The sequence below is a fragment of the Onychostoma macrolepis genome, chromosome 23 (genome assembly GCF_012432095.1).
Source record: "Onychostoma macrolepis isolate SWU-2019 chromosome 23, ASM1243209v1, whole genome shotgun sequence".
NCBI classification, from domain to species: Eukaryota; Metazoa; Chordata; class Actinopteri; order Cypriniformes; family Cyprinidae; genus Onychostoma; species Onychostoma macrolepis.
Window position 1 is genome coordinate 26,136,924 of NC_081177.1, and position 21,689 is coordinate 26,158,612.

General features: G+C 35.0%; 1 protein-coding gene across 1 annotated transcript; it reads right to left on the reverse strand.

The window, feature by feature from the left end:
* Positions 1-32: 32 nt before the first annotated feature.
* stxbp3 (syntaxin binding protein 3) lies at positions 33-21,282 on the reverse strand. The gene is made up of 19 exons (XM_058762978.1): positions 21,172-21,282; positions 18,096-18,145; positions 14,459-14,540; positions 14,157-14,233; positions 13,996-14,068; positions 13,457-13,557; positions 13,223-13,368; positions 13,032-13,125; positions 9,938-10,062; positions 9,721-9,819; positions 8,607-8,673; positions 8,438-8,503; positions 8,205-8,285; positions 7,985-8,120; positions 6,985-7,091; positions 6,603-6,704; positions 2,490-2,575; positions 983-1,131; positions 33-882 (listed from the first exon to the last, which is right to left on the reverse strand). The coding sequence occupies exons 1-19, from the start codon at positions 21,215-21,217 to the stop codon at positions 782-784; spliced, it is 1,788 nt and encodes a 595-aa protein (XP_058618961.1). The 5' UTR covers positions 21,218-21,282; the 3' UTR covers positions 33-781.
* Between the last annotated feature and the right edge of the window lie 407 nt (positions 21,283-21,689).

A 21,689-nucleotide genomic window follows, 5' to 3' on the forward strand; every position in this document is an offset into this window, starting at 1 on the left:
TGGCATTACATGCAAATCCATGAAATCACACATAGAGACAATATATTTTTATGTAGAAGTACAGTTGGCATTAGACAGACCATATTACAAACCAAACAGAAGAATTGAACCACGTCATTCATGTTTTGTCAGTTGTTCAATATCAAATATCAAGCATTAAATCTGTTAAATCCCTCATTTTTTCATTCATGAGTAAATGTTTTATACAAGCCAAACACTCCAGCAGCACAATACATATGTACAATTCAACCTAATTCAAAAACAAACTGGAAAATATTAAAACATCTTTTCAAATTGACAGTCAGGAGGATTTTACAAGTAACTACCGTTAGTGTGCGAGATATAAATACAAAAAAGTGTTACAGAAAGTCCAGTGCAAGCGTTTCACTATCACTGGTAAATAAAGGCACCAGTTTGTAAGGCTCTGGTTATGAGCCGATCTATTTTTAGCTTTTGTATTAAAGGGTTATTAAACTAATTGGGTGTTACGCAAGTCCTTAATCATGATGCATATTATTGGATAATGTTTTAATTTTTAGTATTTTATAAAGCTATTTAACACAATTAAAAAAGCCTTAATACCTCAACTACGTTGATCACTGGTTAATGTTAACGTTATATATAACCTAAACTGAGCACAACACAGTTTTAGAAATGAAATGACCTCAAAATGTACAACTATTGGTTTGTTATTTTCACGTGATAAGCTTTTAAGTAAATGAGAAACAATGCTGTATGAGATCTGTTCCCTTCAGTCCTGAGAGGAGGAGGAGGAGGCCGCTCAGGGTTTGTCCTCCTCGATGGTGAAGCTTTCCATGGGCTGTTTGCCCAGGTTATAAATGTCCTCCAGCAGACTGCGTGGAGTCAGGATGTGCGTCGAGCCTACATACAACAAAAAAAGGCATTATTTAAACCTTTTCAAAACACAGGCAGCATTTTAAGCCTCTTTCAGGTTTAGTGAATCATGAGTATGGACTCTTACCAATGATGACTTCGCAGGATTTATTAGCATGTGTGACTTCATAAGCACAGCGCATTTCTGAGTAACTGACCCCACCCAGAACAAAGACGATGAGCCGCGAGCCGCTCCTGAGATCATCCGGAGAGCTGCCCTTGTGCTTCTGCCGCGCACTGACAGGACACAGACCGATCCATGTAGCACACGTTAAACCACACGCTGCATTAGAAAATACTTTATGTACACACACATTACTGTTCACAAGTTTGGGGGTCGCAAGATTTTTTTTGTGTGTTTGTTTTTGAAAGGTTTTTTTTTTTTTTTTTGCTCACCATGGCTGACTTTTATTTGATCAAAAACCAGAAAAACAGTAATATTGTGAAATATTATTACAATTTAAAACAGCTGTTTTCTATGTGAATATATTGTAAAATATAATTTATTTCTGTGATCAAAGCTGATTTTTAAGCATCATTACTCCAGTCTTCAGTGTCACATGATCCTTCAGAAATCAATCTAATATACGTATTTGCTGCTTATAAATAAAATAATATTTATTATTATTATCAATGTTGAAAACAGCTGGACTGCTTCAACTGTGATCCAGGATTTTTTTTAAAGGATTTTTTGATGAACAAAAAATATTTATTTGAAATAGAAATTTTTGTAACATTATACATGTCTTTACGGACACTTTTCATCAGTTTGATACACCCTGATTTATTAATTTAATATTAATTTCATGCAAAATAAACAAACCAACCAAACCCTGGTTATATTTGTAATTCTTTAAAACCACAAAAAAAAAAAAAAAAAACTGCTAAGCAATTAATACCTGGAAACAATCTCTGTATCTGAAAATGTTATATTATATTACATTACATTACATAAGCCTGGTGTAAATTTGGTTAATATTTTAAGTGAATTCAAATGATTAAATCAGCATTTATTTGAAACGGAATTCTTTTATAACATTATAAATGTCTTTTCAGTCATTTTTGATCAATTTGATATGCCCGGAATAAAAGGTATTAATGTCTTTCCATCAACCAGTCAATCGATATTTCTGACCCCAAACCTTTGAACGGTAATGTATGATCTATGATACCATGCAATTAGATCATCAGCAGGAATTGAGAAGCCTTTAAACTTTAGGTAGGCCCATGTTATTTGATAAATAAATAAATAAAGCAACACAAAGAAATGAAACCTAATATGTGTAATGTTGTGTGCACACAGAAAGAACAGGCAATAACCCAAAGGGCCGATCTTCCCTCTCGTCTTACCTCACCACTCTGACAGCCAGAGGAATGAAGAGAGAGACATTGAACTTCACACTCAACAATTATAATGAAACATTCGGGATTTACGGTTTCAAACTGATGGATGAGCTGCCATGAATGTATGCCACAGCTGCTGCTGTACTCACCGTACAATATTGATTTAAGGGTGTATCTTAAGCAAAATTAAAGTTAATAATTTGTTATGTAAGAGACTTGTGAAGTGTGTGAATCAGTCTCTCTGGCCCTACCTTACAGCACGAGAGCCGTTCCACGCAGACGGACATTCAGACTGATACGGCCAGTCTTTGGCCTCCAGTTTGTTCTCCACGGCATCCTGCCAACACACACACACACACACACACACACACACACACAGAGACAGATTTAACCGACACGAGCTGATTTATCAATATACAACAAGACGTTCATCTTTATTGGCTCTTCTCACTAATGACTAAAACGTAACTTTTACATAATATTTGTGTATTAAATCCATTCAAAGTCATCGTGTCTCCTCAGAAGATTTGAATTAAACCACTCGATTCATATGAATTAATTTTACCGTGTCCTTACATATTATTTAAAATTTAAAAATGATGGTGGAATGGATTTTCAATGGAGGGACAGAAATCTCTCACATTTCATTGCAAATATCTTCATTTGTATTTCACAGAAGAAAGCAAGCCATAGAGATTTGGGGCCACATGAGGGTGAGTAAATAATGAAAGAATTTTCATTTCGCAGTTTCACAACTATGAGCTCATTTATATATGACCACATATGTAATATATTTTAAGTATTCAGCAACTTGATCTGCCTTATGCAGGGATACATAGTTATTTACATAGAAGACTTGAAGCTACAGTAACAAAAACAGTCTACAGTTCAATAAGGGGCATTATAGAAGCTACAGAAGTGTACAACAAGAAACTAAGATCAATACTATTCTCATGGTGGCTGCTGTGAACCTGTCTAGGGTTGCAAAATTCCGGGAATTTTCAAGACTGGAAACTTTCCATGGGAATTAACGGGAATTAATGGGAATAAACTGGAAATTTGCTAAATTGCAGGAACTGGGAACTTAAATGTAGTTGAGAACAAAAACTTAATTTGAAGAACAGCATAATCTTGGTTAAAAACAACCAGATTTAATGCAATTTCAGTTTAATTTCTACTCTACACATTGCTCAATAGCACACAGCACACTGCTTACTGCAGGGCTACTGAGGCCACACCCCCTACATGCACTGTGCTTTCCTCCTTAACATGCACAGATCATTTCTTAAATCCTGCACACAAAATATCAAAATGTCCATCTTGGTAAATATTCATATAAATTACATGAATATTACAAAAATGTTTAAAACTTCCTAGTGCTGTGTGTAACATACTGTGCAACTAAATTAGGCTATACCATAGTAAAAACAAATACACTGACTGAACAAACGTTTAGGTGAGAGAATAATAAAACAAAAGTCTAAAAATGACCCTCCCCCCACACACAATCTTTCCTGTAGCTCAAATAGTAGAGCATGGCGCTAGCAACGCCAAGATCATGGGTTCGATTCCCAGTATGTAAAATGTAAAAACTGTAACTTGAATGCAATGTAAGTCGCTTTGGATAAAAAGCGTCTGCCAAATGCATAAATGTAAATGTAAATCCTCTCTAGTCACCTAAGAGAGGGATTCCCCTCCATTTTCTCTGAAGCCGCACTTTCTGCATTTGAGCCCAAAGACTACATCTAAGTTTTGATATTCTAAATATATTTGATCTATGGGATTCACGTTTAACTAATAAATACCAAAAAGTGTTTATACAGCAGCTAGACATTTTATGAGGTATGTGCTATATAGCTCAAGCTGTGATGCTCTTTCTGATAGCAAGTTTTCTGTTATCATACAGAAGTGCAGTACTGGTCAAAAGTTTGGACACATTACTATTTTTAATGTTTTTAAACATTGCATATCTTTTGCTCATCAAGCCTTCATTTATTTGATCAAAAATACAGAAAAAAAAGTGATATTGTGCAGTATTGCCGGTATTACAATTTAAAATATTGGTTTTCTGTTGTAATATACTTTAAAATATAATGTATTTCTGTGATGCAAAGCTACAGTCTTCAGTGTCACATGATTTTTCAGACATCATTCTAATATGCTTATTTATTATCAATTTTGGAAACAGTTGTGCTGCTTATTATTACCTGTGATTCTTTTTTCAGGATTCTTTGATGAATAAAGAGTTTAAAAAAAAAAAAAACATTTATTTAAAATAGAAATCCTTTTTTAACAATACACTACCATTCAAAAGTTTGGGGTCAGTATCTTTTCTCTTTTTTGGAAATAAATTAATACTTTTATTCAACAAGGATGTGTTAAATTAATTTTTAAAAAGTAGTAGCAAAGACTTATATTGTTAGAAAATATTTCTATTTTGATAAACTGTTCATAAGTTTTTATTCATCAATAAATCCTAAAAAAAGCATCACAGATTCCCCCCCAAAAATGTCATTATTAAAATTTGTATTAGTTTGCATGCAAGTGAGCCTATGATCAAAAAAATATATAATTCTGTTTGTATATGATACAGTTTTATAAATTTCCAATTAATTCCATAAATTCCCTTAAATTCCGTAAATTCCCATAAATTCCTGGTAAGTTTCAAATTTGGAATATTTCCAAAGTTCCCCAGATGAAGTTCCCATGGAAAGTTTCCGAAAATTTTCCGCCCCTTTGCAACCCTAAACCTGTCTGACCGAACTTGTGCAATTCAATGTTTCTTTTCACTTTAAAAGGAAACTGCCCTCCTGGAAATCAACACGACTGTCTAACCCTATGAATTTTACCCGTGCTATATATAGCTGACAAGAAAATAAGACATTGTCTTTTTATAATTTCGGGAAGCATGACATTTGATCTGTCAGTCATAACCTGTAATATAATGTCAGTAGCCTTAGCTCTGAACAATACATATGTGCAACAGGGTCTTATTCACATTATACATTATAACTGTAAGCTCATATCCTGCTGTATTATATATCGGGGCTCAACAATAAGGACGGCCTGCCAGCCCAAGGGCAGCGTGAGAGCGCTTCAGGACAGTTACTTGACTTGATGGAAATTTGTACATCCATTTTTATGTCTTGCAAACATAAATATTAAATTTTTCAGTATATAAATTTATGGTTGCATTATATCTATAATTCTCAACTTGTTGCTGTTTCAATTTGTGGCAAATATATTGTGGTTAATAAAAAAAATTAAAATAAAATAAAAAGGTTGGGTGTATTTAAATTTATTGCCATTTCAGCTGCATTGGCTATTTCATGGCAGATACAAATAAAAATAAAAAATCCATAAAAGATTTTTTAAATGCACTTAAATGTAATAAAAATTGTTAACATCCGATGTCAACGTCATTCTGAGTCAATAAATAAGTCCTTAAATGTTTGTTTTGATAGAAATAATTTAATCTATCTAATATTGTGTGTAGTGGACATAGCACAATAAAAAATGATCTGTGATGAAAACATCTTTACTGTTGAGCCCTGCTATGTTTGTATCTGCGCTTTAGACAGTTTGCTCTGCAGTGTTGGGCAGTAACGCATTACTTACTGTAATTTGATTACTTTTTTAGTAACGGCGTTATAATTTTCAAAATAGTAGTGTATAGTTACAAGCCGAGGTCTCTATACGTTACTGCCAAGTTACATTGCTGACAGAATGCAGTGTTTTATAATCTAGATTGTAAAAAGCGTGTTTGCAACATTGAGCAATGTTGATTTCAGGAACGCAATGGCCAATCAGGAATGTGCATGCTCACGAATCCTCTCGTTATAACACACTAATTGTAGACATTATGAAAGATTCATTATGCATATATTCATTGTGTTATAACAATATTATTGTGTTTGTAAGCAGCTCAAATGTATAGTTTTTGTCATGCCAATAAAGCACACTTGAATTGAATAACACTTGTGAGATCGTGATGAACTGAGATGTCATGTTTTTAGAGATTATAAAAGCATATATTTGCTGGCATTATGCCATGCCAAACCACGTATGCAGCAGCCTATGCTTGCTTCAGTTAAAAATAACAGTGTTCTGTGAATGTTGATGCTTTAACAACAAATATTTATTGTAAGCGTTTATGCTGGGATTTCATGTAAATTTCATGGATGTAGTCACAGAAAAAAGTAACGTAATTTGAAATAAAGTAATCAGAACAGTAACGTGATTACTTTTAAAAGGAGCAATAAGTAATCAGTAATTAATTACATTTTCAGAGTAACTTGCTCAACACTGTTGCTCTGTAACATGTGACTGTGGGCAACTGACGTTTAGGACTACGTGTCACTCACCTCCATTACATCTTTAATGATGGGTGTCCAGCGAGACACTTTGTAAGTCTCCTCATCTGACCGGTCTCTCCGAGATTGTTTTCGAAATGAGAACATGCTCGGCTGTTAAGAGGAGAGATGGAGGTGAAAAACTGAGTATCAGGAAGAATAAATTCCTGTAAAACAGCAGTTGTATTTCACACATCCAAACAGAACCGTCAAAAATCAATACTTCGAAAATGCCACTGAGTGTCATGAAATTTAGTTTGTATGGATAACAAATACATTCCAAACTACAAAACTGCAATTAACCAAATAATAAGTCACCAACATGAGTGAATTATGCAATATCAGTAGGAAAAGAAGCAGTGCCAGAGGAGACCGAAAGCATCCGTGGACTCACCGTGGATATGATGGGAACTCCCAGATGTTTCCAGTTCAGGATATACCCGCTCTCGTCCTCGATTTTCACATGCTGAATCAGTTTATTCAGGTTCTCCGCTGTCGTACCTGCTCATCACACAAACACACACACGTTCAGCTGCACTCATCCAGCAGGAAAACATACACTGCCGTTCAAAAGTTTGGGATCAGTAGGATTTTTAATGGAGTCTCTTCTGCTCATTAAGGCTGCATTCATTTGATCAAAAAAAAAAGAAAAAAAATAGGAATATTGTGAAATATTATTGCAATTCCTAATATTGGTTTCCTATTTTAATATACTTTAAAATATAATTTATTTCTGTGACGCAGCGCTGAATTTTCAGCATCATTACTCCAGTCTTCAGCGTCACACGATCCTTCAGAAATCATTGTATTATGCTGATTTATTATCAGTATCGAAACTGCTGTGCTGTTTAAAATTTGTGTGTAACGTGTGATACTTGTTTCTTTGATGAATAAAAAGTTAAAAAGAACAGCATTTATTCAAAATAGAACTCTTTTCTAACAAAATAAGTCTTTACTATCACTTTTTATCCATTTAACACATCATTGCTAAATAAAACTTTTGAACAGTAGTGTAAAAAAAGATTTGAATTTTAAATAAATGCTTTTATTTATCAAAGAATTCTGAAAAAAAGTATCACAGGTCCCACAACTGTATATGACACGGATTATAAATCATCATATTAGATTGATTTCTGAAGGATCATGTGACACTGAAGACTGGAGTAATGATGCTGAAAATTCAGTGCTGCGTCACAGAAATAAATTACATTTTAAAATATATTAAAATAGAAAGCAGTTATTTTAAATTGCAACATTTCACAAAATTATAGTTTGTTTCTGTATTTTTGATCTAATGATGAGCAGAAGAAACTACTTTAAAAAAACAAAAAATCTTACTGATCCCAAACTTTTGAAAGGCAATCACTACATGACAAGAAACGAGAGATGTGCACCGTTCAGACTGAAGATGTAGAGAAGAACGGCCCGGATCTTGTCAGTGGTGTCATGTGGGTGTAACAGCACAGGAAGTAACGTCCTCATGGGGTCCTTGACCTTCTGTCCTTCAGCATCTGCACCTACAGCCAGATCCTACATGCAAAGCACAAAGAGACCATGTGAGACACTCTCGACAGAAGAGGGCATCCTTTCTCTCAAGGCATCATTAAGCTTTACCTGTTCAGCTTTGCAGAGTTTTTCTACATTCTTCTGGTAATGACTCATCAGATCCTCAGCTAAACATAAGTGGACAGTTTTCTGAGGGAGAGAAACGTTAAACGGCAAGTGAGTATTTTAGGCAGCCTCGACCGCCACTATTGAATGTATAGGCAGTATGAATGTGATCTTTCACAGTCACAGGTGTCATGTGATAGCACGCTCTTTCAGGACATGCGAGGTGGCTCCATTACCTGAGTCATCTGCTTGCGGAAGCCTGGCATCTTCTTCATGAGCTGTGATAGGCCTCCGATTGAGATCTGCCAATGACAGGCATCTATGACACACTCATATGAGGGAATCTGCAACTGGACACTTCTGTTATTGTTTGGAGGTGTAATTAATTGTAAAAATATACTGTACCTTATCATCAGCCTGTTTCTTCTCACCTCTGCTGGCAGAGATTTCCTTCACCAGTTTGGGGATTTGCCTTTGGAATAAATAAATACAATACTAGTGCTGGTTGCATTCAAAAGGATATTTATGACAATATTATAGTAGGTTTTGTGCTTAACATCACATCTGCTTGTTTTACAGAATAGGGAAGTTTGTTGCACATAAACCCCATTTGGCAAATACCAAAGCTACAATGCATTTATCTTTGCATAATCATTTATACGTTCTTTAGTGAATAAAGCAATCCCATAATGCACTGCAACAAGCTCCAAGGAGAAAGGAGTTTGGGGTCAGTGTGATTTTTTACTAAGAACACTTTACTTTAATGTGCATTTTAAAGCATTATATCTTCTTAATAAATAACTAACCAAAGTTAAAATGCATTACAATATTTGAAAGTTTGTTTGTGTTTTAATGCATTATACTTTCTAAAGTTGTAACAATGAATGGTTAAGTTTTGTAATATATTATAACTGTTGTAATAATTATTCATGAAATCATACAATGCTTTATATGCTGCATTACAAGGCATAATTAATGCATTAAACCTACTTTTATAATGCATTATATATAAAAGTTTTTTTTTTTTTGACATTTATTCATCAAGGATGTATTGACCGCAAATAACATTTATTATCATATTACAGAAGATTTCTATTTCAAATAAATGCTGTTCTTCTAAACTTTCTAATTACCTGGAAATTACATGGCGGTTTCTCAAAATATGAAGCAGCACAACCGTTTTCAACATTGATAATAATCAGAAATGTTTCTTGAGCATTAAATCAGCATATTAGGTTGATTTCTGAAGAATCATGTGACACTGAAGACTGGAGTAATGATGCTGAAAATTCAGCTTTGATCACAGAAATAAATGTCATTTTACCATATATTCACATAAAAAAGTTATTTTGAACTGCAATAATATTTCATAAAATTAGTTTACATTAGTGAACTGTGGTGTATTTTTTGAATACAGAAAGGTACTGACACACAGTCCAGTTTAAATAAAACCAAGCACCCAATGTTTGTGTGTCAGATAGCAGAGATTGAGCTCAAATGAACAAGTAATTCTACTCACCCAGTGACCTCAGCAATGTGCATGTGACGTAGTTTGACCCATAATTCATCCTCGTCATTCAGTAGAGCGTCTTTCTTAGCGCCATCCTTTAACTTATACCTAAGAGAAGACACACAGAAAAACACCAATACACAGAAAAACCAAAATAAGAGCAGGGATGTCTGTTAAAGTAAATAAAGATTAAGTGATTTGGCTGAATTAAGTTGCGGTGTCATACTCATAGGTGTTGTCCTTTATTGGTATGAGGTCATAAGCCATGGCCTGGTAGGTGAGCTCGTGAAGAATAGGACTAACAGGGTCCAGCGCACGGTCAACAATCAGAAGCTGGGCCTGCGTTTTTCCCTGAATGCGAAAGGAAATTACTGAAGAGGCCGTTTGTGCAAGCAGAAATATCACTTATAAGGCCACATCAGAAAAAGAACAAGATTACAAACATTATAGCTTAAAAATATATATATATAAAAAAGCCTGATTTACCAATCCTACTACAGCCTCTCCTACAAAACTTGAGCTTATACAGTTGGCAATTCATTTTCCTCAATCAGTTCTTTCAAAATGTCTTATCCAATGAAACTGATTCAGTTTGTCAGCAATCCATCAAGCCACTGATTTTTTTTCTACCATTTTGTAACTTTTTTTTTCAAATTTAATTCCCATGTGTTTTGTACTGTATTTTACTTCTAGCTTTAAACACCTGAATTAAGTTAGACTTTCATTTCATATATTAATAAGTACAAATCTTGTCAAAAAGCCTGAAATACACCTTCGTTCAAAAGTTTGGGGTTAGTACGATTTTTTTAATGTTTAAAGTCTCTTCTGCTCACCAAGGTTACATTTATTTGATCTACAGAAAATATAGTAATATTATGACTTAAAATAACTGCTTTCTATCTGAATATATCGTAAACGTAATTTAATCCTGTGATCAAAGCTGAATTTTCAGCATCATTACTCCAGTCTTCAGTGTAGAAACATTTCTCAAGAAACATTTCTGATTATCATCAATGATGAAAAAAGTGGTCCTGCTTAATATTTGAGGAAAAGTAATTTTTATAAGATTCTTTGATGAACAAAGTTAAAAATCTCTTTAGTCACTTTTGATCAATTTAATGCATCCTTGCTGTAGAAAACTATTCATTTCCTTCCTTTAAAAAAATACCCAAGACTTCTGAACATCAGTATATCCGGTGGTGGAAATGGCCAAAATTCACTGGTGGGACGCTAGCTATGTAAAAATGTAGGTTTTTTTCTATGACATTTTGATTTTTAAATAATTTCAATCAAACACTGGTGACACAGCCACTTATGTCATTTTGAAGTAACACCACAGACTTTATATTGCAAGTTACAGTAACACCACAGACAAATCCAGACTTTTCTAAAATGAAGGCTGCCATCATGATGATTTCAAGATCAGGGGACATTTTGGAAATATTAATAAGTATGTATTTATCAAAATTTTGATTAAAATACGTCAGATCTGCAAGTTATCAACATAACACCACAGACACTAATAAAGTGTGACACATGAAATTGTCAGAAATTTAGCTAACTTTAAGAAAATTAATAAGAAAGAATGTACTCCCCATGATTCAACCAGCAATTGCAGTGACCTTTACACACAGGAAGTAGTCCAAATATAATTCCCCCTTTTCTTAAAGGGGCTACATCCATTGTTGTAACACCACAGACATGAATTTGGGGGACACCACCTTTTTTCTTAAATAAAATATGTATTTTTTAAAACAATTTAATAAAATTGTACATGTTAAATAAAATCTATATTTACAATATAACCACTTCAAAAGATTGATTAGTGAAATTAAAGAATGACTAAAAAATGAGAATGATTAGTAATCGTCTCTAATTGGCCTGTTTAACTAAGCCCTCAAAACACTTCTTTAGTGTTACAGTATTGCATGACTGTATAATATTTTTAATAGTTCAAACTTTGCATAACCATTTGTAATTAGTTTTTAAAAGATAGCATTACATTCTTAAGGACTCTACGCCACTTACATTTCTTTTCAGGAGCACTTGTGCTCCTACTTAAAAAAAAAAATTAAAATACCTTCTGATTGTTGACAGAAATTAACTTTCCCATTATACGGCAATATTTGACACTTTCAAGGTTTTTTTAACCGTTGTAATGCTTCTAACTTTATTAAATGTCATTTTTTGTGCCAAAAAATTTAGATTTATAAACTTATCAAAAACTTTAATCAAACAATAAACTCAATTAAAGTAATAAGATACAATCAGGACGAATAAGTTACTAGTCAAATGAAATCGACATCAACAATTCATCTTTGCACGGCACAGAAGAGCACAAATGTGGCATTAAGGAATATTTACAGACTTTTTGACAAGACTCAGAGGTGGCATTAATGCATTTAAAGATTTCATAATAACAATGTTATGAGATTAATGTTTTAAATATAAAGTGTTGAACATAGAAATATTAAACGATTTAAATGACTTAATTTATACTTTAGAAATGAATCTGAAGCGCCAGTAGGTGGCAGCAAGTCACTTTCTTTATCACTGAATCATTTATTCAATCGATTCGTTCGATCGGCTGATTCATTCAGGAATCAAACAAGTGACTCTCTTTATCAATGGGTCACTGAATCATTGACTCATTAGATCTGTTCAAAAACGCAGATTCATTCATAAACGAAACAGCTGTGTTTGCTTAAAGACGGGCAGCGGATCAGACTTCGTTTGGAACTATTTTCACTGACGAAATAGAGCTCAATCAGACAAGTGTTCCTAAAATTTAAGTAACTTAATATTAATATTGTATAAAATCAAAAATGTATAAAACTGTCCTATGAATTCAACTTCACGTTTGCAAACTCCCTTTATAATCATCAAAATCTGTCACTCGTCTTAGTTCATCGCGATCTCACAAACTGTCCGTTTTAATTAATGAAGCTCTCTACAAGGCATAATGAAGCATTTCCATTGGCTGCAGGTATTGTGGCCATTCACAAAAGACGGCATTGCACAGAGAACCATAGACACAAATATATCGCGCTAGGTTTATGTGCAGAACTGGGATCGCCTTCGTAGTCTTTTGAATGGATAAAGTATAGAAATCACTTTAATTTCCAAATAAACCTAACCAGTTGGAAATGAAACGCCTTCCCCTTGAAATTCACTCCTGAACTTCGACCCCCACATCCCCCCCATTTCCAGCCCTGAGTATATCTTAAAAAAAAAGCTATGTTGTCCAGCTCTAAATCCAACCTTATCAATCAGATACACAGTCATGTGAGGTTGTTGTAAACACTCAACAGCTCTCTCACCTTTTTTTTCGAATTATCATCCAACTCATAATGTCGTGCCAGTTTATTATCCACAAGTTCAGCCAACTTCTTTCCATAATAAAGATTCGGATCTCTACATAGAACAGAAAATGTATTACAGAAACGTAGATTAAATATCCATTCAAGCATCAGGTGTAATTTGAGCACATGTGAAGTGAGTAAGACTGTACTTCTTGTATCTGACTCCAGGGTACTCGTCCAGCGTGGCACAGAGCGCTACGATCTGATCAGCTATCATCTCCAGCGTCTGATCTCTGTCCTGACTGTTCGGACTGTAGATGCTCTTGAAGGCCTCTGCGTTATCACAGCTGAACACCTGCACAGGTGACCCAAACAACACACGCAGTCATAAACAACACAAGACTCAGCCATAACAGTCTAAATGAATCTCCAGATACACTCACCTGTGCTTCCAGAGGCAGAAACGAGATGTTGATCTCTTTACACACTTTAATGTGCTTGGCACAGTTCTTCTTCATCTTGTCGAAGAGACCATCAGGACAGTCTGTAGTCATTTTGATATAAAAGTAATAAAAACATCACTCTTGCTGAAAATAACACAGTGCTGTCAAATGATTAATCACATCCAAAATAAAGGTTTTGTTTACGTAATATGTGTGTGTGTACTGTGTATATTTATTATGTATATATAAATACACACACATGCATACATATGTTTTAAAAATATGCTGTTTATATATTAAATAAATGTATATTATATATAAAAATTACAGGAATATAAATACATGTAATTACATGTAAATATTTTCAAAATATATACTGTATGTGCATGTTTTTATATATGCAAAATAAATAAACAGTTCACACATACATTATGTAATCAAAAACTTTTATTTTAGATGTGATTAATCATGATTAATCGTTTGACAGCACTAACACAATCCATTCCACTTCTGAGATAATCAAATCAGTGTGAACTCACAGTCAGTGAAGAAGACATAGGCAGCTTTGTATTTGGGTTTCGGTTTGAAGTCATTAATAAATGCATCAACACACTGTAAATATAAAGCATCCGGGTCACAAACAGATCATCACAGTAAAGTAAGTGATATTATGCTTATTATTTGTCTCCTGAGCTCTGACCTTGGCGGTAGGTGTCATGAAATAGATGGCCTTCATCTCTGGAACTGGTTCTCTGTTTTTGCACAGGTCCTCCACAACTGTGAACAAACGAGAGGTAACACGTAATGACAATAATTCCCCATCCAGCACATGTCTATTCTTTTGCTTGATATGGAGGAAACGAAAAGCTTCCCTTCTGGAAAACACAGGAAGGAAGAGCATCCAACTCTCACTACACAATGAAGTTTAAACACTGAATCGGCAGACAGCTGGATGAACCGGATGTTCAACATAACTGGAGCAAAATCTCTTCTTTTACTTACTTGTGATGCCCTCCGACATGAGATCGGACATTTTGCAGCAGGAGGAGAGGAGTCGCGTGGTGAAATGGTCCAGTATGAGGATCTGTGAGAACAGATTTAACATCAATTACAGAATGTGAAACATTCATTGTATTAAGATAATGTGAATTGATGCATAATTACAAGCAATTAACCCTAAACCAAACCCTGACACTAACCCTATAACATTTATATTTAGTCATTTTGCAGACGCTTTTATCCAAATCGAATTATAAATGAGGACAATGGAAGCAATCAAAATCCAAAAAAGAGTGATATGCAAGTGCTATAACAAGTCTCAGTTCGCTAAACGCAGTACACGTAGCAAGGTTTTAGTTTTTTTATTAAATTATATAATAAATAAAAAGAAAACAGATATAATAGAAAAATAATAGAGCAAGCTAGTCTTAGAGGCCTTTTTTGATTTTGTTAAGTGTATAATAAACTAAAAGAAAAAAAATAGATAGAATACAAAATTTTTTTATTTTTTTATTTTTTTTGGAGAATAGAATTAGAATAGAGAGCGCTAGAGTTAGAGGGTCAAATAAAGATGGAAGAGATGTGTTTTTAGGCGATTCTTGAAGATGGCCAAGGACTCAGCTGCTCGCATCGAGTTGGGCAGGTTGTTCCACCAGGAGGGAACAGTTAATGTAAAAGTCCGTGAAAGTGATTTTGTGCCTCTTTGGGATGAACAATAAAGCGATGTTCACTTGCAGAACATAAGCTTCTAGAGGCACATAAGTGTGAAGTAATGAATTTAGGTAAAGGGGTGCGGAACCAGTGGTGGTTTTGTAGGCAAACATTAATGCCTTGAATTTTATGCGAGCAGCTATTGGTAGCCAGTGCAAATTGATAAACAGAGATGTGACGTGCATTCTTTTTGGCTCATTAAAAATTTATCTTGCTGCTGCGTTCTGGATTAATTGTAAAGGTCTGATAGAACTGGCTGGAAGACCTGCCAAGAGAGCACTGCAATAGTCCAGCCTGGACAGAACAAGAGCTTGAACAAGGAGTTGTGAAGCATGTTCCGAAAGAAAGGGCCTGATCATCTTCTGCAAATCTGCAGGACCGGACAGTTTTAGCAATGTAATAATAAGTATATGTTGTTAATTAATATTACTTATTTAATTATCTGTGTAATTTATGGAAGAAAAATAATGACAAATGTCTTTGAAACAAAAAAGCATGTTGAATTGCACTAACTGAAAAAATAATGCATTGTATTAACAGTGTTTGCATTTTAATGCCTTGCATTTTTAGGGGCTGAAACATAGTTGTTTATTTCATAGTAACTCCATATTTGGAGCTTCAGCGCGAGAGCACCCTCTGGCCTTCGGAAGGAGATTTACTACTGATCACAGAACCGTGCTTCACTGAAAGATACGCATGACAATCGCAGCTTCTGTCTAATCACGATTTTGATTTAATTTCGATCTATCGTGCAGCCCTAACATAAATAAGGAATTCAAGACTGCCTACGTGTACTGTAGCTGCAAATTTAAATAGCTTTTAAGCACTATAGCAATGTATTTGAATTAAAATGACTTTTAACACTTAAAATAACACACTGTCAAACTGCAAATCTTATTACTCGTAGTGATTTACTGCAGGTGAGATTTTGCCAATACCTCCCTTCATATATGTACAGTACACAATTATTTTCATAAAAAAAGATCCCTAGAAAGGGGTTCTCTCATGTTCCGACAGTTGTAATACGTTGCAAGTTACAAGACTGACTTTCTACTTGACATTTTGTCAATATCTCCCTTACTGTATGTACCATTCAATGGTCACTAGGAACATACTACAACATTTGGAACGCAAAAAACCCCGATTTGGTGAATTACTATAATTATTTTCTTAAAAAATATTTGTGTAGTGCACATACGTAGGGAAGGCGAGATTTTGCCAATATACATTTAGTCAGCTTGCCCTCTACGCATTTACTGTAAACATTAATTTGAATGAATTATTGGACCTAAAGCAGCCTCTGCGAATATACAGCGAATATCAGATCTAAAGCTAACTTTACCGTGCTTGGTTTTCTATAGGAGAAAAAAATGGTTAGGTGAAACTTTGTGGGTTGTGGGCTTGTATCTGCTTTACTGTACGTACTACGTAGTATATTTTATTAATTAGATGCCAAATTAGATGCCAAACCTCAAGACAGTAAGTATTTTCTTACTGTGCGGTATGAACGCGAATTTTGTTCTCATCTGCCTGTATTGCATCATCAGTAAAGTGTATTCTGAGCTTAGTCTTTTAATAGCTGTCACTGTTAGTCCACTGAGCCGCATGATGCATTTTTTTAACAGATGTTTGACTGAAACACTGTGAAACCTTGCGTGCTCGTTCATATTCTACATATGCTTAACTGTTTTGTTTTGGTCTTCATCAACAGCCGCTTGCGTCACCTGCTGGTGAGCGGCCGACAGCAGCTGGAGATCATGCATCGGTGCTCTACTGCTATTCCTGCAGATGTGCAACGCTGAATTTTCTGCTGAATTTTAACCACTGAATTTTTGGAAGCGAATTTGTAAAGTGAAATAAAATGGATCGAAAATTGCCTTATTATACATCGTATTTTTAAACAGACTGATTATTTCAGAAGTGAATATGAATTATTTTGAATTGAAATATTCACAGCTTAAATAAACAACTATGTTAAATTTCAGCCCCTAAAAATGCAAGCCCTGAAAAACAAGGCATTAAAATGCAATGTTAATACAATGCATTATTTTTTCCGTTAGTGCAATTCAACATGCTTTTTTGTTTCAAAGACATTTGTCATTATTTTTCTTCCATAGTAATTACAATGTACCTTAACATTTTAAGTTACACTTTATTTTAAGGTGTCCTTGTTCCGGTGTTTATACAGTTAAGTACTGAGTAATATTAAATAACTACATGTACTTAATATAGGGTTAGGATTAGGGTTTGGCTTAGGGTTACATGCATGTTATTATGTATAATTTATTGTTATAATAGTAAGTACATGTAACGGTCAACAAGGACACCTTAAAATAAAGCGTTACCAAATACTGTATCTCTGACTGACTGACTGTCTTCATTTAACCCAAAACCACGATTGGAATACTATAAATGAAATATAACATACTGAACGTCAACTTTCACTACATCCCAGTTTTCTTTAAAGCTGCGATGAACCTAAAGTAGCGACAGATATTTTCTTCTGTATTCTGACATACATGTGAATGTAACAGAATATTGAAGAAGAAGAAAAAAAAGGTTGGCACTTGGTTTTGTGTATTGGTTGTTAACTGGATGTTAAGATGCGTGTTGTACTCAAAAACTGGAGGCAGATAAATGCAAATTTTTAGGGGCTTTTTGGAGGAAAAAAAAAAAAAGATTTAATCTGATGAAGAGATAGTATGGTTTTTGTTTAGTATATAGTAAAGAAAATGTTGTGTAGGTGACCTGCTCAGATGAGCCAGCCTCTGTGTTTAGTATACAGCAGAGGATTACAGCAAGAGCAAACAGTTCAGCTCAATGGGAGTCCAATCAAGCCAGATGAACCTGGAGAGCCCTTAATGGCCATAAATGTGCAAAATATAAACAGAAAGCTTCAGGAGAAAACAAAAAAATCATTCAAACTGACCTTCCATACTTCTGACTTTCTGCAGTCGGCAATGAGGGTGTCCTTGATTCCTGTGATGCCGAATAAAGGAATCTGTTAGTTATGGCAATGAATCAGTTTTGCTGATGCACCATGGAACTGAAAATCAATGAAAAAAATCCAAGACGCTTTACTTTCTGTTTTAAGTTTGTTCTGCTTGAAGAGTGCACAGACATGTAAAAAACAGCTTATAAATATTATAAATGAGCATGCATGTGTGTGTGTGTGTGTGTGTGTAAAATACTCAGTGGTACATTTCAGAAATGTTATTTTACATGTAGATCTTGATCTGTGGATGTTTCTCCTATTCTGATTAAGTTATATAATTTAAAAATAATATATTTAAAATAGAGCTGCGAAACAATTAATCGCAATTAACTGCATCCAAAATAAAAGTATTTGTTTACATAATGTGTGTACTGTGTATATTTATTATGTATATATAAATACACACACATACAGTATATATTTTGAAAGTATTTACATATATATACTTATATTCATAATTTATATTATACATGAATATATTTAATATAAAAACATAACATTTTTCTGAAATATATACACACACAGTACACACACATTTATTATATAATCAAAAACTTTTATTTTGGATGCGATTAATCGTTTGACAGCACTAATTTAAAATAATTTGAGCCATTTTACAGCCTCGGAAATATGCTGAAGGCTGGAATCACTGCAATATTAGGGTCACCATACGTCCTCTTCTCCCCGGACATGTCCTCTTTTTGGACCTACAAAAATGCGTCCGGCTGGGATTTCTTAATCGCCCAAAATGTCCGGGATTCGGCTGTTTTCTTTATCCCACTCCCGATAAATTTCTGACCATTGCCGCCTGCTCCCGCAGCAAGTGTTTCACTCACACGATTTTCGTGTCCACTCCTTTAAACACTCTAATATTGTATATAATTTTGGTCCATCAGGGAGCCGCTATCTGTATGCGGTGTATTTAAATATTTTTGAATGAGCATTTGCGCCGTTTACTTTCACTTTCGATTTCGCGATCACACGCACTCTGTGTAAAGGGAGCACATCTTACAAGATCAGATATTTGTCAATGAGCTCAGGATCTGTTGAGCAGCAAATACTCAAGCATGGTCTTGTCAGTCATCTCTCCTTATTCTCGACCTGTGATCAGTCAAATCTGACTCCTGCAGCTCTTGATGGATGCAGGGTTGACAAGTCCTCGTTTTTTCCACAGAATTGGGCTACTTTTAAACTGTTGCCATGGGTTGATTTTCCCAACTGGGTTAAAGGTTCGAAATACTGCATAAATTACATTTGACTGAAATGCTTGTACTGAAACATTTTGCATTCTATCTATGATAAATCTTTCATGGACTTTTACATTAACTGTTCCCTCCTGCCCAACTGGAGGTTCAATGCTGTTTCATGCATTCAGAGTTGTTTACACCGTTAAAAGAGTTGGATTCTCATGCTAAGCATGGACAAAGTTTCAAAAACAATTTGGATGTATAACAGAGCCAAAAAATCTCACTTCCGGGTTCGTACAAGTTTCGGAGAGTTTTTCGATCGTGGCTTTTGCTGACGTAAACGAGGGTGGAACTCCTTATATGGGCATTTCTCCCGGAAGAACGCGCCCGTGCACTCATCGACCAGCGCGAGAGCAAGAGCGCGCCCATCTCGCTCGGGAAGGGAAGAATGTCTCTAAAGAAGTGTGTTTTTGGTTGTGAGGGAAAGATAACCTTGTTGAGCTTCCCGAAGAACCCAGCATGCAACGGAGTTTCTCAAGTGTGTTTGTTGATGAACGAAACAAGGCCCAGTTCGACGCTGGATTTGCACATTGTTTAATAATGAAAGATGGAGCGGTCCCTTTCATTCAGAACTGCAGATGATAAGTGAAACAGCATCAAATGTCTCTGTTTTGTTGGCGATCAGCGCAAGTGCTCATCACTCTTTAGCTCCGCCCACGGCGCGCCTCCAGGAGCTCGGTTTTTCGGAAAGAATCGTAAAGCCGTATCTTTCTTTTACAAATATGATAAAACTAAAGACTTTTTGGAGATATGAAGGATGCAGTACTACTCTATACGTACTCAAGATTAGCATGAGATTGGGTGAACTGTGTGTGTTATGCCCCCTTTAATATTTTCAAGTAATGGCTGAAAACACATCTGTTTCATCTTCATTCGACCCTCTAACTCTAGCACTCTCAATTCTAATGCTAATTCTAATTTTATCTGCTTTTTTATTATAAATAATGACCTTCTAACACTAGCATTATCTATTCCTTTTCTGTTCTATCTACTTGTTTTCTTTTTATTTATTATAAAAACAAAATAAGCAAACAAACAAAAAAAAAAAAGCCTTGCTAATCATACTGTTAAGCGAAGCCCCTCCCATGTCCCGCCCACTAACCCCGCCCCCTACTGCCCTCTTTTTGGAAACTAAAATATGGTCACCCCATGAAGTATAGATATATGAAAGTGCATATAATCATTTCTAATACTTTTAAAAACACACACATACACCATGAGCATCAGCTTATAATTACTTTTGAATCCATATCTTCAAAATAATTGTGTGTGTGTGTGTGTTATGGCCAGTTTTCATCAAATGTTGTGAACACAAATGCCAGTCCATAACTCTGCCGACCGGAAGTCATTGATAAAGTTCACAGAATGTAACGCACGCGCGGGAGAAGCCCGAGCTACGGACCCGTTCCCCGGTAAAAACGGAAACACCCGGAGCAGAATCATCAAAGTGAGCACAATTGAAACTGAACAGCACTGGCTAACGTTAGCACAGCAGCTAACGGAAACTGTGACTCAATGACACATGCAAGACATGTACTGAGACAAACACAGCGCAGAAAACGGAACACAATCCTTACTGCACCTTGTCTCCTTATTGACACCAAAACAAACGCCTAAACAACTTCATAAAACGACTGTAGCTCTCTGAGCAAACCCAGGATAAACGCATCTCTTTAAACTTCTGACAGCTCCTCCTCTGAGCTGAACTCTTAGAAATGACGATGCATGTAAGAAGTCTGTAGAAAATTACTCCATGAACTTACTTTGCCAAACTATTTTTTTCAAGCCGTGGTCTGCTCCAGTTGCCATCTTGAGTTGAGACGAAACACATGCGCGCCTCCGTCATCTGGGAGGAGTGAGAGAGCGCGCGTTCATGTGTTCATAGTTTTGACAGAGGATTTATAAAAGCATCAATATTTTTAAAATTATATGCAAAAAAAAAAATATATATATATATATATTTTATTGGGTTTTATGAACTCACTGTTTTGATGAAGAAATATTCCTCGGAATGAGTTTAATTTTGAAGGTCTTGATTACAAAAAGCTACGTTTCCATCATTAGGCTACTGCCCAAGGAACAAGATAAAGTTCATTAAACGGGTCATTCTTCAATTCTTGCATATGAAAGGCAGAATTTGTTATTTTAAATAACAATGTTTAAAAAAAATTGGCTAATGCTTAATGGCATTTTGATTTTTAAATAATGTTAGTAATACGGTGTTTCCACCAAGTAATACCACAGATAAATTAGCACTTGTTTTTTTTTTTTTTTTTTAATT

Bases quoted from the DNA above. Each gene is read 5' to 3' on its own strand.
- stxbp3 (XM_058762978.1), bottom strand. From the start codon at position 21,217: ATGGCAACTGGAGCAGACCACGGCTTGAAAAAAATAGTTTGGCAAA. The intron at 8,504-8,606 runs GTACAGTATATT...TGTCATTGGCAG, and splicing joins AGAAACAGGCTGATGATAAG to ATCTCAATCGGAGGCCTATC. The intron at 7,092-7,984 runs GTGCACATCTCT...TGTGATGAGCAG, and splicing joins CTACATCTTCAGTCTGAACG to GTACGACAGCGGAGAACCTG.